We start from the raw sequence: 19,511 nt of genomic DNA, 5'->3' as shown, positions 1-19,511 counted from the left end.
CATCAATCGAAAATTGAATTCAAAAGCTATGCCCCCCAAAGTTGACCTATCATGATTAAGTGCCATAATTCGAGAGGATGCCACGTCAACCCCCATTACTCATGGAAAAGGAGCTAGCCACATAGTGACTATGAAGAAGACTCTAGAAGGGTCGAGTTGTAACTCATGTTGAGGTTTGAATGGATGAAATTTAACCCCTAGTTGGCTAAAGTTGTATTATAATTGGGCCACTAAGAGGGAAAGTGGTTCGATTCTATTCAAGTGCATTTTGTTCCATAATAAAGCAAAGTAGTTGGCAGTGGATAGAGAGAATTAAAACAAAGGAGTTTGTGTTATCTAACAGCCCACAAGTCTCAAGGAACTCCATAGAGAGTATCTACTCCTTTTCATTTGCCTCATTTCTACTACAGAAAAAAGAAAGCAGAGCGACATCACCTTCTAGTTGTGTTTTCTCCTAAAAGGGTTTCCCAGATCATATCATGGTGTTCATGGTGTTTGGTGTGTGTTTGTATTTCATTGTCCTCTATTTTCCGCAATTTATCTATTGCATGCATAAGCAAAAAATATTAATTCATAAATCTAGAAATCCAAGGAAAAGTTAACCCTCATAGTATGAATTTCATGTTTCGATTTATTTTTATTAGATATGTTGTCACAAACTTTTCAGTGGAATATTCGCAATAGCTTACAGACCATGCAAGGATTTTCAAATTGAGGACAAGAGCCTGCAAGAGATGTGCACTCTAAAATAATGCCAAGACTACTTTTTCAAGCAATGTGCATATAGATTTAGAGGGGATTTGGATCTGCTACATTTGGATGTATGGGGACTCACGTCATCATCTTCATTGACAAGTAAGATCTATATGTTTCTTTCACTAGTAAGTCTTCTATATAAACCTAAATTTATCTTACAAAGACCAAAGATTAGGTCTTTAGTATGTTCTGAGCAATGTTACCAGACTCGGAATCGACAATAAATCGGCAACGCAAAAGAGCAAAGGGTTTAAATGGGATCGGGAAAAAAAGGGAAACAATCGGTGAATGCAATAAATAAAGATATACATGTATATTGAATTAAAAGAAAACATTTTTCATTGATATCAAATAAATCCATGTCCAAACACTGTATAATATCAACAAATGTCCAAAATGTCATCAAGACAATGTGTATACTTCAAGTATAAAATATATTTAGTGTTGGAATTCAAAATCAAGGTGTTTGCAGTTGTTTGACCAGCGTTGATTGCAGAGTTGTTGACCGCAGAGTTGATTGTGTGTTGATCAGGTTTAACCAAGAATTTCGGGACTGTTTTGGGCTGATTTGGACCATCTTTGGAGGTCGAGTTGATTGGGTTTTTCTGTTGGTTTGACCAATGTTAACATTTTGGTTAAGGCATCTTGTTGACTGCAATTTGACTGGACAGTTCTAACAGTGTTTGGGCAAGTAAATATTGTATATTGAACTTCTCTCTCTGTTGAACTTTTGAAGAATAATAAGAAGATTTGATCAGAGGGTTTTCCCCACATTGGGGTTTTTCCCGGGCATCCGCCAAATATTGTGTCCTCTTGTCTTGGCTTGTCTTCTTCTTATTATTTATGTTCTATCTACATTTACTATCAATGTTAATGCGATTGCTAATCTTGAAATTGATATTGGGCTAATAAGAAAAATTGAAGTAAATTGTTCTTAAGCATAGAACATACCATTGTTAACTAAAATTAACAGTGGTTAATGTAAGTAGGTTTGGTTGCTATAGTAGTCAATATGAGATCACGGCCTGTGTAAACTAATCGCCTCACTGAAGTATGTTGAGTTACATTGCAGACAAGGCTCATTTTGTCGTCGTTATTAGAAATACTTTGTACTGCTATAATTTGATTGGCCAGTTTCAAGGATATCTATATGTCTATGAGTTTGTGTTGATGATGACATGTGACTCAACCAAATAATAGTGACAGTTAAGATTGCAAATGTTTTTCTTGGTGGAAAATATCAATGATTGCTAAGTTGTTATATGCAAGCCATGCAAGGAGAATTTATGGATGGGTGCATCATCATCATCAAATAAGTGGAACACGAGCAAGCAATGGACGGTAGTAATGGATCCCATGGTGTGACAATTTGCTCTCTACTATAGTGGAGACCCATGGCTCTCAACGCTTGCCCTACAAATGCCAATATGACTCTCTAGAGGGCTTAGACCCCATATCGGGAGACCAAACCCCAGATGAAGACCCACCTGTGATCCTGTATAAGATCCAGTGCATCTCCTTACCTTCCAGTGCAACCAATCATCAGTGTAATTGAGTAAATGAGTTTAAAAATCATGGAACCAAGTGGACACTTTATGAAAATTCTTCAACAGAACTCCTACTGCAGCAACTGATAATATTACTCCTATTTGTTAAATTCCTTTAAACAAATTACTTCCAGTTTGCTACGGCAAATATCGTAATACATACACAACAACCTTCACTTAATTAAATTAGAAGTGGAAACAAGATATTGAACAAGAAAGAAAATACAACACAATAAACATCGTTATTTTTGGACAAATGTCTCTGGAAAAACCCGATGCACGAAAACCGGAGCAGCAGTTCTGAGGGTTTATTATTATTAAGCAGTAGCAAATTCTAAATGCATCTCTAAATACCTCTCAGGTTATTCAATTACAGAGAGAGAAATATTGGTAGAAAGATTTGTGAGATTACCTCGCACTATCACTGGAAATCTTGGCTGATCCAGCCCCAGAATGATTACCCGCTTTCTCGCTACCTTTGCGTCAAGCTCTCTGGGGACAGCGTCAATCCTCTCGTTGGTCGATTTGCTGCCCATGAGATTCGATTTCTGCCTCCCAGTCTCACACCCCGGCTCCCGGCTTCTGAAACTCAAATTCCCTCTGCAAATTTCGAACTCCCTCTTGGCTTCTGCACTGCCTCTGCGTGGCTCTGCGTCAACCCCTCTGGCTCAGTGCTACCACTGCTAGATTACTCTCTGCCTCTCTCTGTTGATGATTCTCCGGCTGAGAAAATCACTCTCTCTGGATGTTATCCCTGCCCCTCAACTGCAAGAAATCTCCTCAATCGAATTTCCTCCTGAGAACTTCTCACTTCAGAAATTCGATCTCTTGATCTCTCAGTGTGTTTTCCAAATGACCCTCAAGCCCCTTCTTATATCTTTCTGTTGGACAACCAACGACCTAGATTAACTCCTAATCAAAGGCTCAAATCGTTTTGGCTTGATCTCTGTCTTCTTCTAGAAGTTACACACACAATTAGACTAATAACCATTAATATTTTAATTTTCCTAAGTTTAGACTTAGAAACTCCATTAAAAATATTAATTATTTTAATAAAATCATTTCTGAGTGGAATTTCCCAAAACGCTTTCTGGGTTCTTTGGAATACATGTGCCCAAGCCTCCTTACAAAATTTGAGGCCTAGAGCACATGCAATGCTACCCCAAATCAACACACTTCATAGTGGTATACCCTTCCATAATGGGCTTTAGATTGTACAAGTGTCTCCATGTTCAAGAAGAAGGTTAACCAAGGACCCTATTAGGTGGTTTCAACCTTTAAGGGAGTAACAGGTACTCTTTGTCTCTTTGTGATCTTTATACTTTGAACATTTGTATAATTGCTTGATGAAGAGAACATTAAAATAATAAGATATCTAAAATTCACAAGTAATTATCAAGAAAGAAGAATCAAGCATTAAACTATCTAGCACTTGGTTTCTCAAAAAATGGCGATATTTTCCTTAGCTTCTCATAAAGCTTCAAACAACATTTTAGCTCGATGGAACAAAATAATATACCCATCCAGAAAAGCACTCGAGTTAACACACAATAGTTGGATAAAACCTTAAATCAGATTAAAATAAGCTTTCAGAACTTTTTCTAAAGTTCAGAAAATATGCACTTCTTGTATCCTTGTTCCTATAAGACTCATAAAGCTAGAAGAAATAACAGTACACACAATGACCAAATACAAGAGGGCTGAATAATCATGAATCACCTTTGGAATTGAAAAGCACAATGGCCAACTACTTCACCCACAGGTTGACAGCTTCTAAGATAAAAAGTAAATGAACCAAAGATACCCAAGTTTAAGACACCTTACCAACAATAATCAGAAACGAAGATTGCCAGATGGAAATAAGGCAGCTTTGCTGTCTATGCACACTTGTCTTTGAATCATTAATGAAATCCAATTAGACTTACAAACCAGTAGTACTGATTTGGGGTTCACCCCAACAGTGGTGATTCTGTAAGACATCATCAGGTGTCTCATCTTCGAGAGTTTACCAAGAATTTTCCATAAGAAACAAACTGGAGGTAAAAAGAAAAGGAAAGCTACAGCAGTCAGCAAATCTTCATTACAAGTAATCTGCTTTGACACATTGTACCTTTTGTTCTCCATAAAATCCTGAAGAGAGTTATCATGAACGTATGCTTAAGGTTCCGATGTGGCTAATTCATACAAAAACATGTGGAACAACAGATCAAGTTTGGGAACCACCAATCGCCAAACATGCAGAGATTCAAGATAAATTTCCACCTATCTTAGACATGGACCACTATGATTCAATAATCTTCTTGGAGATTCATGCCAAATTACCTCGTTACTCCCACAAGAACAATCTCTTTTAAAATACCTTTTTTCCATGATTCTTGCAATTGAACCATTGTTTAAGGAGTATTGAATATCTGTGCATATATTTGTTTTCCCTAAGCCACAAATTACATTTATGGACTACCAGTTTAAACTCCTCAGATAGCTTGGAAACAAAAAATAACTACTGACATAAATATGAACTTATTAATACCAAAAGGCAACCTAGCTGAATATACCAAGATGACCAAACCTGGAAAATCAGAATGTCCATTCTGTGCTAGAGATTAGCATGGAAATAAAAGATAACTACTGGCATATGTCTGAAATTATGAATATCAAAAGGCAATATACCTGAACATACCAAGACGACCAAGCCTGGCTAATGAGAATGACCATTCTATTCAAGAGGAGAGATCTCCTCTTGAGTCCCATGCTCTTCTTTCAGTTTCTGCACTTCTTTCTCCACTGGAAGTTTCTCAGTCCCTTGGTTTGACAGCTGCTTATTTTGTTCATCACTCCCTGGAAAATCTGGGGTTCCATTCTTCTTTTCTTCTTTATTTGATGGCAATTTATAAATTTCATGGTCTACCTCCTGCTTATCTTGTTCATTTTTTCCCAGGCCATTTGTTATGATGTCTCCTTGATTACGTTGTTCAGACTCCCCCAGAGCATCAACCATCACAACCCCTAATTGCTTCACTTCTTCCCCGGCACTCACCACCATCTCTTGATCCTCACTCTTCTGTCCAGTCCCTTGAGAATCAAGCCCCTCTGCTTGTTTTATTTGCTGCCCATCATCTATGGTCACTTGTTGCAGATGACTCTGTTGGTCTTTTATATCTATTGTGAATGTATTCTCTGCAGATGTTACTTGTTTTATTTGCTGTCCATCATCTACCGACATCTGTTGTGGATGACTCTGTTGGTCTTTCATATCTATTGCCAATGTATTCTCTGCAGACGTTACTTGTTTTATTTGATGTCCATCATCTATGGACATCTGTTGCGGATGACTCTGTTCGGTTTTTATATCTTTTGCTGACGTATTCTCTGTGGATGTTACTTGTTTTAATTGCTGTCCATCATCTATGGACATCTGTTGTGGATGACTCTGTTCACCTTGTATAGCTATTGCCGATGTATTATCGGCAGATGTTGTCTGTTGCCCATTCACAGCCGTTTTTTCCCGTCTTTTGCCCGTCCTCTTTTTTGATTGCTTCCGCTTTTTAGCTTTCACAGCTGTTCGCTCTCCAGAGGGTTGGTCAGATGCTCTTTCCCTCTTTATGCCAGAATGAACATCAAGATGTGTACTATTTGTGCCAGCTCCATGGTGGCTGCTTGTAGGGTTTGTAAAGGTACCTTGGGAACCTAAACCAGATGAAGCACCACGGCAGATCATCAGTACTCTGCTCCATATTTACAACAGTTGGTAAAGAAGTAAAACAGAGCATTATCAGAAGTTTCAAGAGAATGAAAAATAATCAGCAATAGAGAGAAACTTACAGTATTGTGTTTGGATTGCTGACAGTGCTGTTCGGGCAGCCTTAATTTCTGCTGTCTTCTTGTTTTTTGCAGGACCTCCTACATAGGAAATCCCTGCAATCTCGACAGTAGAAATAAAGATGCCTGTATGTCCCTCCCCTGACTTTTCACAGCAGTAAGAAGGAACTGGCAAGTTCAGTTTCTGTGCGTACTCCTGAAGTAGGTTTTTACAAAGTCCTGACTCAAACTGGGATGACAACATAATGCGTAAGGCGGGAGCTTTGCTGCTTTTTAGAAAACTTCATAACAGTCACCTACACTTCTTTAAAAAAAATAGAGGAAAGATCAAAATGTACATATAAATTCCAACTAATAACATCAACATTTCAGCAGAAGATATTCTTTTGGGAAAACAGTAGATATCCTTGTAAACATGACACTGGGGATGCCACTGGCGTGGTACTGTTCGCATCATATAGGTGATGCTTGGCTCTTGTATTCTTGTGTCATGTTGGCGAAATTACATTGTTAGAAACAGATTCTCGGATCCCTCAGATAGGTATATGTGCTGTGTGATGTACCCAATACCCAATGTGCACTGTGAGGATATTGGGTACTTTTAACCAATGTGGAAAAACTCAAAGTCGGGATTAAATCAGCAAGGGTCCAGAAATTGAAAAAGTCGTTAAAGTCAGGAGGTTTTTGAAAAAGTCGGCAAAATTTAAAAAAAAAAAAGTACAAAAATATTCATTTTAAAAATATATATTAAAAAAATTGTTAAAAAAACTACCTTGCTCACGATTTTTTGGAAAAACTCCCGATTTTATCTAGACTTTTTCAATAAAATCCCCATTTTTTCAACAACAAAAAAAAAGTCGTTAAAGAAACTACCTCGCTCACGATTGTTTGGAAAAAGTCCCGATTTAATCCCGACTTTTTCAACTGGGAAAAAATTGCCAAAAAGTCGGCCAATTAAATCGGCTAGTCCAAAAAAATGGACTTTGCCGATTTAATCGCGACTTTTTCCACACTGCTTTTAACCACCCAAGTTCCCACCAATATACTAAGAAACCGAATTCATTGTTTTGTTATTAACTATTTACCATAAGCAAGCATGACAGAACAGATTTATGCATCATAGATGTAACCATTCAATTATTCACGAAACCATAAATCATAAATGCAGGGAAAAACAGGCAGTTAGAAGAACAAACTGGTAACTACTTCAACCATTGCAGAAACATTAACAATTCAGTACTAGTTCAACACATTTCCTAGATACATTTATGAACACTTATCTGTCTGGAATTGTGTAATATCCCCATTTATGAACAGCCAGGTCACAGGAGCGAGATTACGTCATAAGTGGGCCCAGAGGGTTTTGGAGGAGTTTTATGGGGCCCAACGGGGTTCACTTGCTTATATTTCATCATCAAGGTCAATTCTGCACAGTTCGTTCCCGGTTTTGTCGCATTCCGACAATTCCAGTAAAACTGGTTTATTATCAACCTATTTTAATTAAATTCTCTAAAAGCGTTATTTGGAACAGAATATTTGGAGAAACACCTTAGTGTAGTCGCTCATTGGAACCAGGATGAAGAGATCTATAGGATCAGATGGTAAAAATGACTTTCAGTGGCCAAAAAAATCGTGGAGGCAGATTAACCATTTTCCACTATTAAAAGTGACTTAAATAAAATAAAATTAAAAGAGTCACTTAAATAAAATAAAAGGGAGAAGCCTCTAGAATGGAAATGAAATAATAAAATAAAGGTGCATCTAGAAGATTGGAGAGATCCATCAGATTTTTAAAAAGGGAGGAAGCAAGTCATTTGGGGTCATCTTGGATTTGGATATTTTCTATTGGAGAGTTCTTTTGAGAACTTGGTTTTCAGGTTCAGAGAGCCCTAGAACGAAAACCCTTGGGTTTCTTGGTGTGTTGGACGAAACCCCGACTCACTACTGTGGAGGTTTCATTCAGAAATCTCATTAAGCTTCATCGGCATCAGTTGATGACTCAATCTAGAGTAGATTTGTGGGTTGGAAGTGGGGATCACCCAGATCTACAATTTGGACTCCCTTTCCAGTTTCAATTTTGGGAGGCCGTGAGCTATATTGCCCGAGTAATTTTGGAGGCCATCACAGCCATTTTCTAGCTATTTTATATTGGCAGGTAATATCAGATTCCATATTAATATATAATAAGGTTGAAATTTGTTGCATGTGTCTTTGATTATTTTGAGTTGTCATATTTAAGATGGCCAAATTTACCACTTGTACCATTAATTCATTGTGCTTTAAATAAAATTTTATGGTGTGTTTTTTTGAAGAAAATTTCTAGAAAATTTTGTCAAATTATTATTCGGGATATTACAATGGAATCAGAGCAAAAATTTTAAGCAAAATTCCGAAAGGAATATTACAGTGGTATCAAAGCATGATCTTTGCCAATTGTGGATTTGAAGGAAACTAATGTCGAGTTCAAGATGCATGAGGGTCTATTCGTAGATCGAAACACATTTAGACTGAGGAATGAAGGGTTTCATTCCATTTTTAGCAGGATCGAGTTGATAGTTGAAGGGTTAAGTAACCCATAGAGCAAAGTTGCGCTCTAGTTGCGAGAGGAGTTTAAGATTGGATAGTGTTTGGGAAATGTTTTCACACTAGATATTCATGTCATAGTAGCACCTACCGAGACGAGCAATATTAGCAATTAAACGAGTGGATCAGAGCACATGCGGATATCCATTCTCAGCGACTCAATCCCAGCCAAAATAGTGTCATGAGGGATTAGGGCATATCAAGGGAAATCAATTGCCCCTTCGCAATGATTGTGGTTCAGATTGTGTATTGTTACAATGTTAAGAGACGTGCATGGATTGTAATCGTGTGGTTACGTGCCATCGAGGAACGCATGGGAGCAAGGAAGGTTTAAGATGCTCTAAGATTTGTATTGATGCGTCTGAATAATGTCTGTTGATGGACAAAGTACGCATTGTTTTTTGCCTGTGTATGGAACAAGGGATCGAAAGTGCAAAAGAAAATATGCTTGTAGCGTATGTTGTGCATCGGGCTAAGGATTGCATCCAGTGCGTGGGATTGATCAGGTAATTCATGTGTAATTGGTCGATGGAAAGCTAATGTGATTTAGTTGTGCATTGTGTTGAAAAAAGTAACCAAGTTCAGTCTTCATGAATTGTATTTGAGTCATAATGAATTGTATTTATCAAAAGAAAGAAAAAGAAATTTTTATTATTATTAATATGACTTATTAAAGCATGAGTTCCATGTTTGGGTCATCATGTTTTAGGTCAAAATCCCCATTGAGGACTTTTAGGATTTATTTTGAGTCATTAGAGTCATTGTCCATTAAAAGAGACCCTACTTGGGCCTTTGAATCATGTAAAAATGTTTATTATTGAGTCAAATAAGCTATTTGTCACCTCCACACCAAGTCGGCCTCAATCTGGGTAATTCGACCTCACCAGAAGCCTATAAATAGAAGCGATCCGAATTCATTTGGAGCACACTCTCTCACTCAAGTTCGATATCCAAGAAGAAGCGCTAGAAAAGTGCGAAGTTGAAAAGGAGGCTAAAAGGAGTCTGAAGTTGGAAAAGAAAGAAGAAAAGGTCAAGATCGAAATTTTTGGCTATCTATTTCTCTCTCTCGTGTGGATTCCTCTAGGAGATCGAAGTCTCTCTTGTCAAATCGAAGTTGTTGTTGTTGTTGCTGCCAGATGCTGGGTCGAAATTTACTAGTGCAAGTTGTTGTTAAAGAAATATCATCTGCAAGAAGGAAGAAAGGGCTGACTTGGTGTGGAGGAAGTATGTGTCTAGGTCAAAAGTCTTGGATTATCTCAAGAAGTTATTAAGGAAGAGTTGTTGACTGGGCTTTCCCCTAGAAAGGGGTTTTTCCATGGTTGTCTGCCTATATCTGGTGTCTGTGAGCTTTGTGCTATTGTTTTGGTAATTGCTTGATGAACTAAAAGATAAAAGAAGAACATAAAGATATGAAAGTCACAAGTAATTATATATATCAAGAAAATATTTCTGCCTTTCTAATTTTCTAATAGTGATCACCCCTCTTTTACTTCTCTTTTTCTCCTCCAAAATTTTCGGCCTCCTATCATAGACGGCCTAGCTAGGACACCCTACGAAATCCCTTAGGGTATTTCAAATCCGCTTGGACAAGAATCTGCGCTATCTTTCTGCTTTTCTGATTTTCTAACACATTGTTGTGTTTCTATACCTATGCAAGCGTATGGGGTTTCGATTGATTGTTGTTGCACTATCTTTCTGCTTTTCTGATTTTCTAACACATTGTTGTGTTTCTATACCTATGTCGATGTATGGGGTTTTGATTGATTGTTGGGCATAATGTTATAGTTCTTGCCTATCAAACCTCCTTGCAACAGTATGGTAGCTCAGATTTGATTGCACAATTATCTCTAGGAAATAATGCTGGGAGCGGTGTAATGTCATCTAGTGCGATATTGTCCAAAAGGTCACATATCTGAAATCACATCCCTTGTGCCAGTCATCATTCAAAGAGCAACATAATTATTCTTACCTAAGAAACATTGGTTTCCTTTTAAGAACGCTGATTCATTCCTACTGAAGGTCAAGGTGGTCACTTTCGGCAACAGCAAAACTAATATCTTATTATCCCCTCTATGTGGCAACTGAGTGTTTATTATTACAAGTTGAGGTTTAAAACCCAAAGGCATAGCATTATGACCAATGGCAGCAATCGTGTATACCTGCAACAGATCGTTTGGGCGTTGATCTTTATTTAAGCATTGGATCGACCAGAGAAGAAATAGTGTTGTTGTAGCAGACATAGAAAATGGTATAGTGTTGTTGTAGCAGAGAGAGAAACCAAGTGCGTGCAACTATTGGTTCGACCAGGGTTAAGTGACAGTGTGTATAACTATTGGAGCCAGAATATGGTGCATTATGTTTTGTTGTGTAATTTACCCTTGGATTGACCATAGATTGGTGACCAAGCATATACATATATGTTTACCTCTACAGACGCTTGTAGCAGAGTCTTGCTTGTTGTCACTGTATATGTTAGTCATGGTTATTATCAAAGGCTCTGTATAGTTGTGTCTTGATGTCATGGTATATGTTGTTGAAAGTGTAGTACAATGCATACATCTTTTTTATTGTTTGTCTGAGATTTGTTGAGTCAGAGAGATGGAAATAGGCCTTAGAAGGCCCCACAAATGTTGTTACGAATATAATTCATAACAAGTAAAATAAATGTAAATAGTAAATAATCAAATATTGATTAGGTTAAATAGTCATTAAGTTAAGTGAAAAGGCATGTCTAAAAGACATGCCCTGTCACGAAAGGACACCTGCTTGGATATATATATGAGGGTCCTCATTGTAACAATCATCACCTATATATATATATATATATATATATATATATATATATTACAAATACCTCTTGTGTATTTTTACATTCAAGTCTACAAGCTATCAGTTTTTATGCTTCAGTGGTATCAGAACCATGGCACACAATATAATCATGCGGATCTTTGAACATTGTTCGCCGCACAATGTGCCATTACGTTCATGTCCTGAATGCGTTGAGCAGTTTAGTAAAATTCAAGAAGCATTTTAGCGTTTAGAAAAACCATATGCAGAAGATAAAGAATGTCGAAAGGAAATCAATAATAAGGAAGATGATAATAATAATGAAGAAATTAAAAAAGATCAAGATGATGATTCAGATGAAGTTGATGTTGAAAGTAAAGGAGAAGGAGCAGATACCAAGCTAGTTATAGAACTAAGTGATCAAGGTGATGATCACCATGTAACTCGTTCAACAGTACATATGCATGATGTTTTTGGTTATTCTAGCAAGGAAGAACAATCTAAATATGCTTCTCAACATAGTCTAGAGCAAAGTGTTGGTAGGGTTACTTCAGAGGAGGGAAGAAGTGAACAAAGGGGATTACATCAGGATGATATAATACATGATGAAGTGGATCAATATGAATCAGAAGAAGAACAACAATATGAGCAAAGGAAAAAGGAGAAACCAGTAGTCCCTCCCTTAGAGCTGGAGTTTCCATTACGCCCACCTCCAAGTCAGCTAGAACCAATGGATATTCTAGACGAGGAGAAAGAGAAGGCGACTTAGAAAGAAAAGAAAGATTTGGGACAACAAGAAGATTTTGATCCAAAGTTGGCAGATGAAAGAGCGCTTGAAGTGGAGAAAGAAAACCTTGACAATGTGTCAAAATCACTAAAGAACCTTGAACTTCAAATCAAGGATAAAAAAGAGCAAGTTGCATATCTCAAGGAGGTCTTGCTTTATGAAAAGAAGACAGCAAGGAAAAAAGCTAAACTTGATAAGCAACCAGAACTCCTCGAGCTGAAAGAAGCAATATCTTGGATCACACAAAAAATTAAGAGCAGTGGGAAAAAATTGGAGAAAAGGAAAGAAGATCAGATCACCTTCACTAACAACAGCCATGGAGATCAAATTCACAAAGAGAAGTTACCAAAAATACACAATTTTGCAGACAAAATGGGTGCCAAGAACCTTAAAGTGTTTGGCATTGACTTTGGGTTAAAAAATAACGTGCATACATGGAGGGCTGGAGCTTGTCGAAGAATATTATAGTTACAACTAGTTCTCTATGGCCTTGGAGGGCTCGAGCCTATCGAAGAATATTACGTGAGAGAGTATGAGGTACAGTGTAGTTGCATGCAGTTGGCTTTTGCCATTTTAATGAGGGAGAAATTTGAATGGATTAATGATATCGTTGTGTATGATCCGCTTGTGTCTTCATTCGACGAAATTGCCATAAATGCCCTCGACTGTACTTGTCTCTCTGTCAACGAAAATTGCAGATGGGCAGTGGATAGACCAACGCTATTTTTCATGCCTCACTGTGCAACTTTTCTCTCCGAGAATGTTTTGAATTCAAATCAACTGCAATCAATCCTTGCTCGTCCTACAAGCGAAAATGGGAGAGGTAAACAAAACATATTGTTCGAGTTGAAGAAGCAGTGTGGTAATAAATTGACATTAAAGATGCAGGGCATGCTAAATGGTTTCGCTCCTTCAAAGGAAATCCAAGCAAGTTTTACAGCAAATTTAAATAACAAGCTAGTCAACCATCCATGTGGGTTACCCGCTGACATTTCAATCTGTTGCGTATTTCAGTCGGCTATCATCATTCCAATCACACCATCGCTCGTGTCCCCATCCGCTACCCTATCCGATGTTCAACCCTTGCCCACGAAACTCTGCCACTCCCACTCCGCGCTGCTCTCAGTCCCATCTTCAATCCGCCCAACATTCCGACAGTCTCCACTCCACTGCAACTTTCCAAACCGCTGCCCGCCAAATGTCCACGAGCGAGTCTTTCCAGTCTTTCCACAACAAGAGACGAAAACATCGCAACAAATGGGCCGGAGGTACAACAAATAGAGTGGACGGAAATGACTGGACCTGAGTATGTCTGCATCTACACTAGCACATTGTTCTGTTTCACATTCTTCTGTTGTAAATTCTCTGTCGGCAGGTGTGACGAGGGGTGTGTCTTCTATCAAAGGTCAAACAACATGTCTTCGTAGGTTCATTGAGCTCTATGTATATATATGTTCGGTGGGTACTTGTTGTCTCTGCTGCGTGGTCTATCGAGCTCGTCAACGTCAACCATGTTGCAGAGAAACCCCACACCCGACACACCTTTGACTTGTGCATACAGAGTAAATTGTGTTGGGGGGATATACGCAATGGTCAGATTGTGAAACTGAAGACCTCCAATAGAAAAGTATTCAATGTGCAAGAAGCAGTGGCGTTGTAGTCGGTGATAATAAAGAAGATGGTGGAGGACTTCGGCTCTGAAAATCCCATTCCTCTGTTGTCTATGTCCAACGAGATTTTAGAAAATATTATCAAATATTGGACACATCATGTCGATCATCCCCCGTGTCCCATGGAGACCCCAAAGGATGTTGACCTGTGGGATGTGGACCTTGTCAAAGTGGATTGTTCGACTCTGTTTCAACTTGCACTCGCTACCCAATATTTGCATATCAGGAGTCTTTTCGACATGGTCTGCGGAAGAGTTTTCAACATTAAAAATGATCTTACTCCACCAGAGCTGGAGGATATCACGCGTGAAGTACCTTGGGCTTTCGATAACTCATAAATGAACTCTCAAATGTTATAATTATGATTATCAACCCATAACATATATATTTCTTATTGTGTAGTAACATTTACAAAAACAAACAAACAAACAGTTAAAACAAGTGTAAAAAAAACAGTAAAAAAAGAAAAGAGTTCAGTATTAAAAAATAAAAATAAAAACAAAGTGGAGATAGAGAAACCCTAGCTTTATGATAGCTATTAAAAAAAAATCCAAGGGAATATTACTGATGAGCTACATGGCGAGAGGTTGGCCAGATTATAGACATCAAGACGACAGACACTAAGTGAAGAAAATCCACAGCATTAAAGCTTTGAGGACAAAGCTCCCAAAGGAAGGGGCTATGTTATGAATATAATTCATAACAAGTAAAATAAATGTAAATAGTGAATAATCAAATATTGATTAGGTTAAATAGTCATTAAGTTAAGTGAAAAGGCATGTCTAAAATGCATGCCCTGTCACGAAAGGACACCTGCTTGGATATATATATGAGGGTCCTCATTGTAACAATCATCACTTACACATTTATATATATATAATAAATTATTATTACAAATACCTCTTGTGTATTTTTACATTCAAGTCTACAAGCTATCAGTTTTTATGCTTCAAATGCCATGAAAAAAATTAGAGAGAAGGCAACAACACAACAGCACATCTGTTGGTTCTTTGGATTGCTATAATCAGAGAAAAAGGCAAAACAACAAACCCTTCTCAAGAAGAGTCCATGTTATTCGACAATTAGAGCAGCGAAGGGATCTGCAGAAAGAAAGGGATGTGGGAAATTTGTTCTTTGCACAAGGGTCAGATTTGAAGATCATGAAGGTGATCGTGAAATCCCTTCTTTAATTGGAGAAGTTAGACTCACTTCTTTCTGAGGTAAAACAATAAAACTGGAGGAATTTAAATTGGGCCCTAAAACCATCAATGTTTACCTTGATACATAAAAAGTTCTTAGAACACCTTTGTGAAGTGATAATACTTATGGTTGCCTCATGTCTTCGTGAGATCATATGGATAACTTCATCTATACCTTCTTACAATGATGTCATTATCAGGGATGTTTTCCAGATGATATTAGAAATCTTGCAAGGGTTGCATAACACCATGGGTCCTACCTGGGGAAAGAGGCTCAAGATTTTAGAAATCATGGCCAAAGTTATGGGTATCCATGATGCCTTTCGTAAGCTGCTACAGTCCAAGTTGTTGCCCATTTAAAGGAAGGAACAAATTGTCTCACTTGTTGCCTATGAATTAGCAAAAAGGTTAGTTAGGCAAAACATGAGATTGTTAGTAAGACAATTGATCGAGGAAGAACTCATGAGGATGCAAGTTACAAGTAAGGGTTGTTACCCACCACCTGTGGGTAGTGTGTATGGGAGAAAAAAAATCTCCTAGATGGTCCTCAATCGACAACAAACAACCCCTTGCAGACACCAGATAGATCGATGTGCCATTTTCTCCGCCACCTGAGCCGGTTATGTGGTCCCTCAACCACTTGTCATGAATGTATGTTTGAAGGTGGGCTTTACAAAGGTATGGCTTTTCATTAGTATAGTTGAGTAATTTTCCTTACTTGTCATGGCACTTTTGGACATAGATTGGTGGGGGGATTCGGCAGAAAGAGTGGGTTAAGCTTATATTCTTGTCTCCATTGCTTGATTTCATGATTACCCTTGTATTCTAGTCCCGTGGGATTTCCTTTACTGACCATTTGGCTTTTGGATTGGCACTTCACAAGAAATCTCGATTTTGGTTGCGTGGTCCCGCTTCCCAATACCACATACATCACTCCCCTTCCACTCATTTTACCCCCATTCATCCATTTTCCCATTTGGGTCCACATGTGTCCACTTGGTCCACATGGAGTTAGCCTTCGTCTCCCCTTGTCCACACCTTAGGTCGAGCTTGGAACGATGCCCCGAAGGTTGATGCAACTAAAAAGAAAAGACAAAGCATAATTGGCCACATTCGACAAGAAATTGTACCACAAAATGCAAAAAATGGTCGGGACAAACATATTTAGCATGTAGGCAAAAGCCAATACATGAGCTATACCCCCTTCCATGCCCATCACCCTGGTTCCTATAGGCCCTAGATGAGCTTCCTCTATCATTCATAAACCCATGATTATCCCAACCCCTAGTGGGCGATGAACTGCCCCACCTTAAAAGGGGTGTCCACTGCTATACTTTACACATCATGCTCTCATTCCCTTGAGCCCCGAGAAGTTATGAAGAAAAATCAATAAAAGGCAAAAGGCATATGATGAAGGGTGGAAAAACAAAGGTCGAGGTAACTAATGTACCACGATTTGCTCCCTCTTGCAATTATATACCCAAGTATGGGCTTCCCCTATTATAGCTACCCTAGCACCTTAACATGTGACCCGGATGTTTCCCCTGATCCCCACTCTATTCCATTATTATATCATTTGCCACCTTCCACTTGAAGGATGCACTATGGACATGTCATCCCCTTTAGAGGTTGAAACCATCTAATAGGGTCCTTAGCTAACCCCCTATTGAGCTTGGAGACACTTATACATGCAAAAGACCACTATGGAAGGGCATGCCACCATGAACTGCCCCACTGGTTCCATGAGTTGTAAAATCTTTTATTTGATTATTCTAATGATTTGTTATATTGGAGGGCAAGGAGATGCATTTGATCTTATGTAGGATTGCAGGTGGATTGCCATTTGGGGCTTGGTCTCCTTATACGAAGTCCTAGTCCTCCGAAGGGCCACTTCGGCACTTGTAGGGTGGGTGTTGAGAGTTATGCGCCTCCACCATAGCCGAGATTACTTCTTGGATCCCCAGCAGTGTTTGATGATTACTCTTATTCCACCTTTTGGACGAGGTTGATAAACCTAGATCACCATGCCCAGTGGGTTCCACAAATGCACCATACACTTGGCAAATGTTCTAGGGCCCAAAGGATTGTTCCCCGCTACAGAGGCAAGGCTTATGTCATCATTCTAGCCCTTACAAATGGTTTACAAGCATTTCCGATCCATTTGGATACCCATGAGGATAACCTCGTGCCCCCAACATCCACTTGGGAGCACCACAAGGTTTTGCTTGGAAAACAAAGGGCCAACCCCTTGTCCACTATGTTGGGAGTCCATTTCTACATCATGGCACCCTTTGGACTTCATTAGGCCTCCTCAAAGGTCCAACGACTCACTTAGTTCATCATTCAACCCTCTTGAGAGGCTTATTCATGTAATATTGAGCTATTTGGTGGGCTTGTCACCAAAAGTACTTGTTATTTTGCACATTATTTTATTCTAAGGGCTAAATTAGGCCAAAATAAGCTAAATCAGATTCATTACACATTGTACAAATAGATGATCACTTGATTCATTCTCTCATCATCACTTGGATTAATCATTCTCTCTTAAGAGATTTTCATTATTCTTTTTGGAGGAGGAAATTGGATGGATGGATGAAATTTGATATTTGGATATCTTCATTTTAGTCTTGGAGCTTCTATATTGGCATATGTTGATGATTGGATATACTTGTTATCACATGTAAGTGCTCTTTTAACGCCATTTTGTCATTTTTTTCTATTCACATAAATGATGCTAGGATTTTCGCTATACTAGGCCGAAATTTGGTTGCTTTTCTTTGGTGAAAGGGTATAAATTTGTATTTTATTAGCATTGCATCATGTTGTGGGCCATGTTTGAATAAGTGAATGTTCCTAAAGATATTTCATTGAAATTTATCTCGATAAGTCATTCACATATTGCACATTGAAGTATATAGGCCTTGAAGCAATTTTCATCATGCCCTAATTGTCATGCGAAATTGTTCTAGAGGCCTCCTTGATTGATTGAAATCTTCTTGACTCCATTTCTCCCAAAGGAAAAGGCACTAGTCTTCCATAGGTGATCGCCTTAAAGCATATTTTTCTCACCTTCTCCCTTTCTTTCTAGGCCTGGCCTACATAGGTTGCATTGGGCAACACTTATCTCACAATCCAGCGATCCAAATACTTCGATTTAACTGCGCTAGAGTTTGCTCTAGAGGCACTCCGAGTTTGAAGCAAATAAGACAGTGGGATCTTGAGATATTGCGAGCCCTAGCTCAAAGACCATTTCCTGCCCTAGGTTTCCCTTGGTTAGTGACCTCATTGGGATCATTGCATTACCTTTCATTGAAAATTCTTTCTTTGATCCCCTTCTCCTCACTAATTAATTCAAGCACATCATTGGTTGCTCAATGTTATCCCCTTGACCTAACCTGGGGTCCACTTAGTCTCGTGTGGTCCCATAACGTTTGGAAGGTAATTCTTCAAAGACCATTTAGAAACCAAGTCTTCATAAGGGTTTCTAGGACTAGGTCCCTCCTCAAGAAGTCTCATTCCTTAAACCTAGCCCCTAATACCCTCTTGGCCCTTCTTAGAGAGCCTTTCATCTTGCCTCTTGGGCAAGCAAGCCATATACTGAGCCTCTCTTTTGAATTGGCCTCTTTAGGAATCACTCTTTTCCCTTTATTGACCAATTCATCTAGGTGATTCCCTTCATACCGAGTCTCCTCCCATCGGTGAAAGTCCGTAAAGAGTAGGGAGCTTTAGCTGAGGTGACAGTGGGCTATTGCTCCATTGTTGCCCTTGACCTAGCAGTTGCCCCTCTAGGATCCCCTTTTAGGACCCCTGCTAGTTTGAGCGGTAACATTTTGGTGTCATTGTCGAAGACACGACACGTGTGTCTTGCTCCACATACGACATTATTGACATATCATTGGAAGAACGAAGCCCTAGTTCTTCATTGAACCTTAAGGTCAAATGCTTGTAGGGTGAAGCGAGCATTTGTTAAGGCAATTTTTGTTCACCCTGGCGACTCCCATGATATTAATATATAAAAATCAATGGCTTCTAAAAAGCTTCATGAGTGGTTTCCTGCTTTGGATATCACATGGGTTCCAGGATACCCAAATGGCCTGGATCAGAAGTTTATGCAAAATATGCCACAATTCGAGGGTGAGGTGATCCATCCATAATTAATGGACCACATAGAAAAACTTATTAAGCATGCTTCCGAAGTTAATGTGTTTAATCTAGACAGCCTCATGGAGTTATTTATTACTTCTATTGAATACAAGCACCGAGGTTGGCTTAACTCATGCGAGCCTGAAAGTATTTCATCTTTATTGTATTGCTCAACAAATTCATAAAGTATAAGCGACCCAAATTTCATCTTTTATCGAGT

General features: G+C 38.7%; 1 protein-coding gene across 3 annotated transcripts in view; it reads right to left on the bottom strand.

The window, feature by feature from the left end:
- Positions 1–19,511, bottom strand: part of LOC149146200 (uncharacterized) — an 88,777-nt gene that overhangs the window by 23,803 nt on the left and 45,463 nt on the right. For 2 of the 3 annotated variants that reach the window (XM_089453078.1, XM_089453080.1), the window contains 2 exons: positions 6,126–6,351; positions 4,974–5,990 (listed from right to left, as the gene is read on the bottom strand). In XM_089453078.1, the coding sequence (XP_089309204.1) occupies positions 5,020–5,990; positions 6,126–6,351 (1,197 nt within the window). In that variant the 3' untranslated portion in view covers positions 4,974–5,019. The remainder of the gene's footprint in view (positions 1–4,973; positions 5,991–6,125; positions 6,352–19,511) is intronic. The other variant, XM_089453079.1, reaches the window with a different exon arrangement.

Source organism: Pinus tabuliformis, chromosome X (genome assembly GCF_031772625.1).
Source record: "Pinus tabuliformis cultivar Carrire ecotype Pingquan chromosome X, CPIR1, whole genome shotgun sequence".
In the NCBI taxonomy this organism is placed as follows: domain Eukaryota; kingdom Viridiplantae; phylum Streptophyta; class Pinopsida; order Pinales; family Pinaceae; genus Pinus; species Pinus tabuliformis.
The sequence above is the reverse complement of the archived record's forward strand: the minus strand, read 5'-3'. Positions and strand labels throughout refer to the sequence as shown.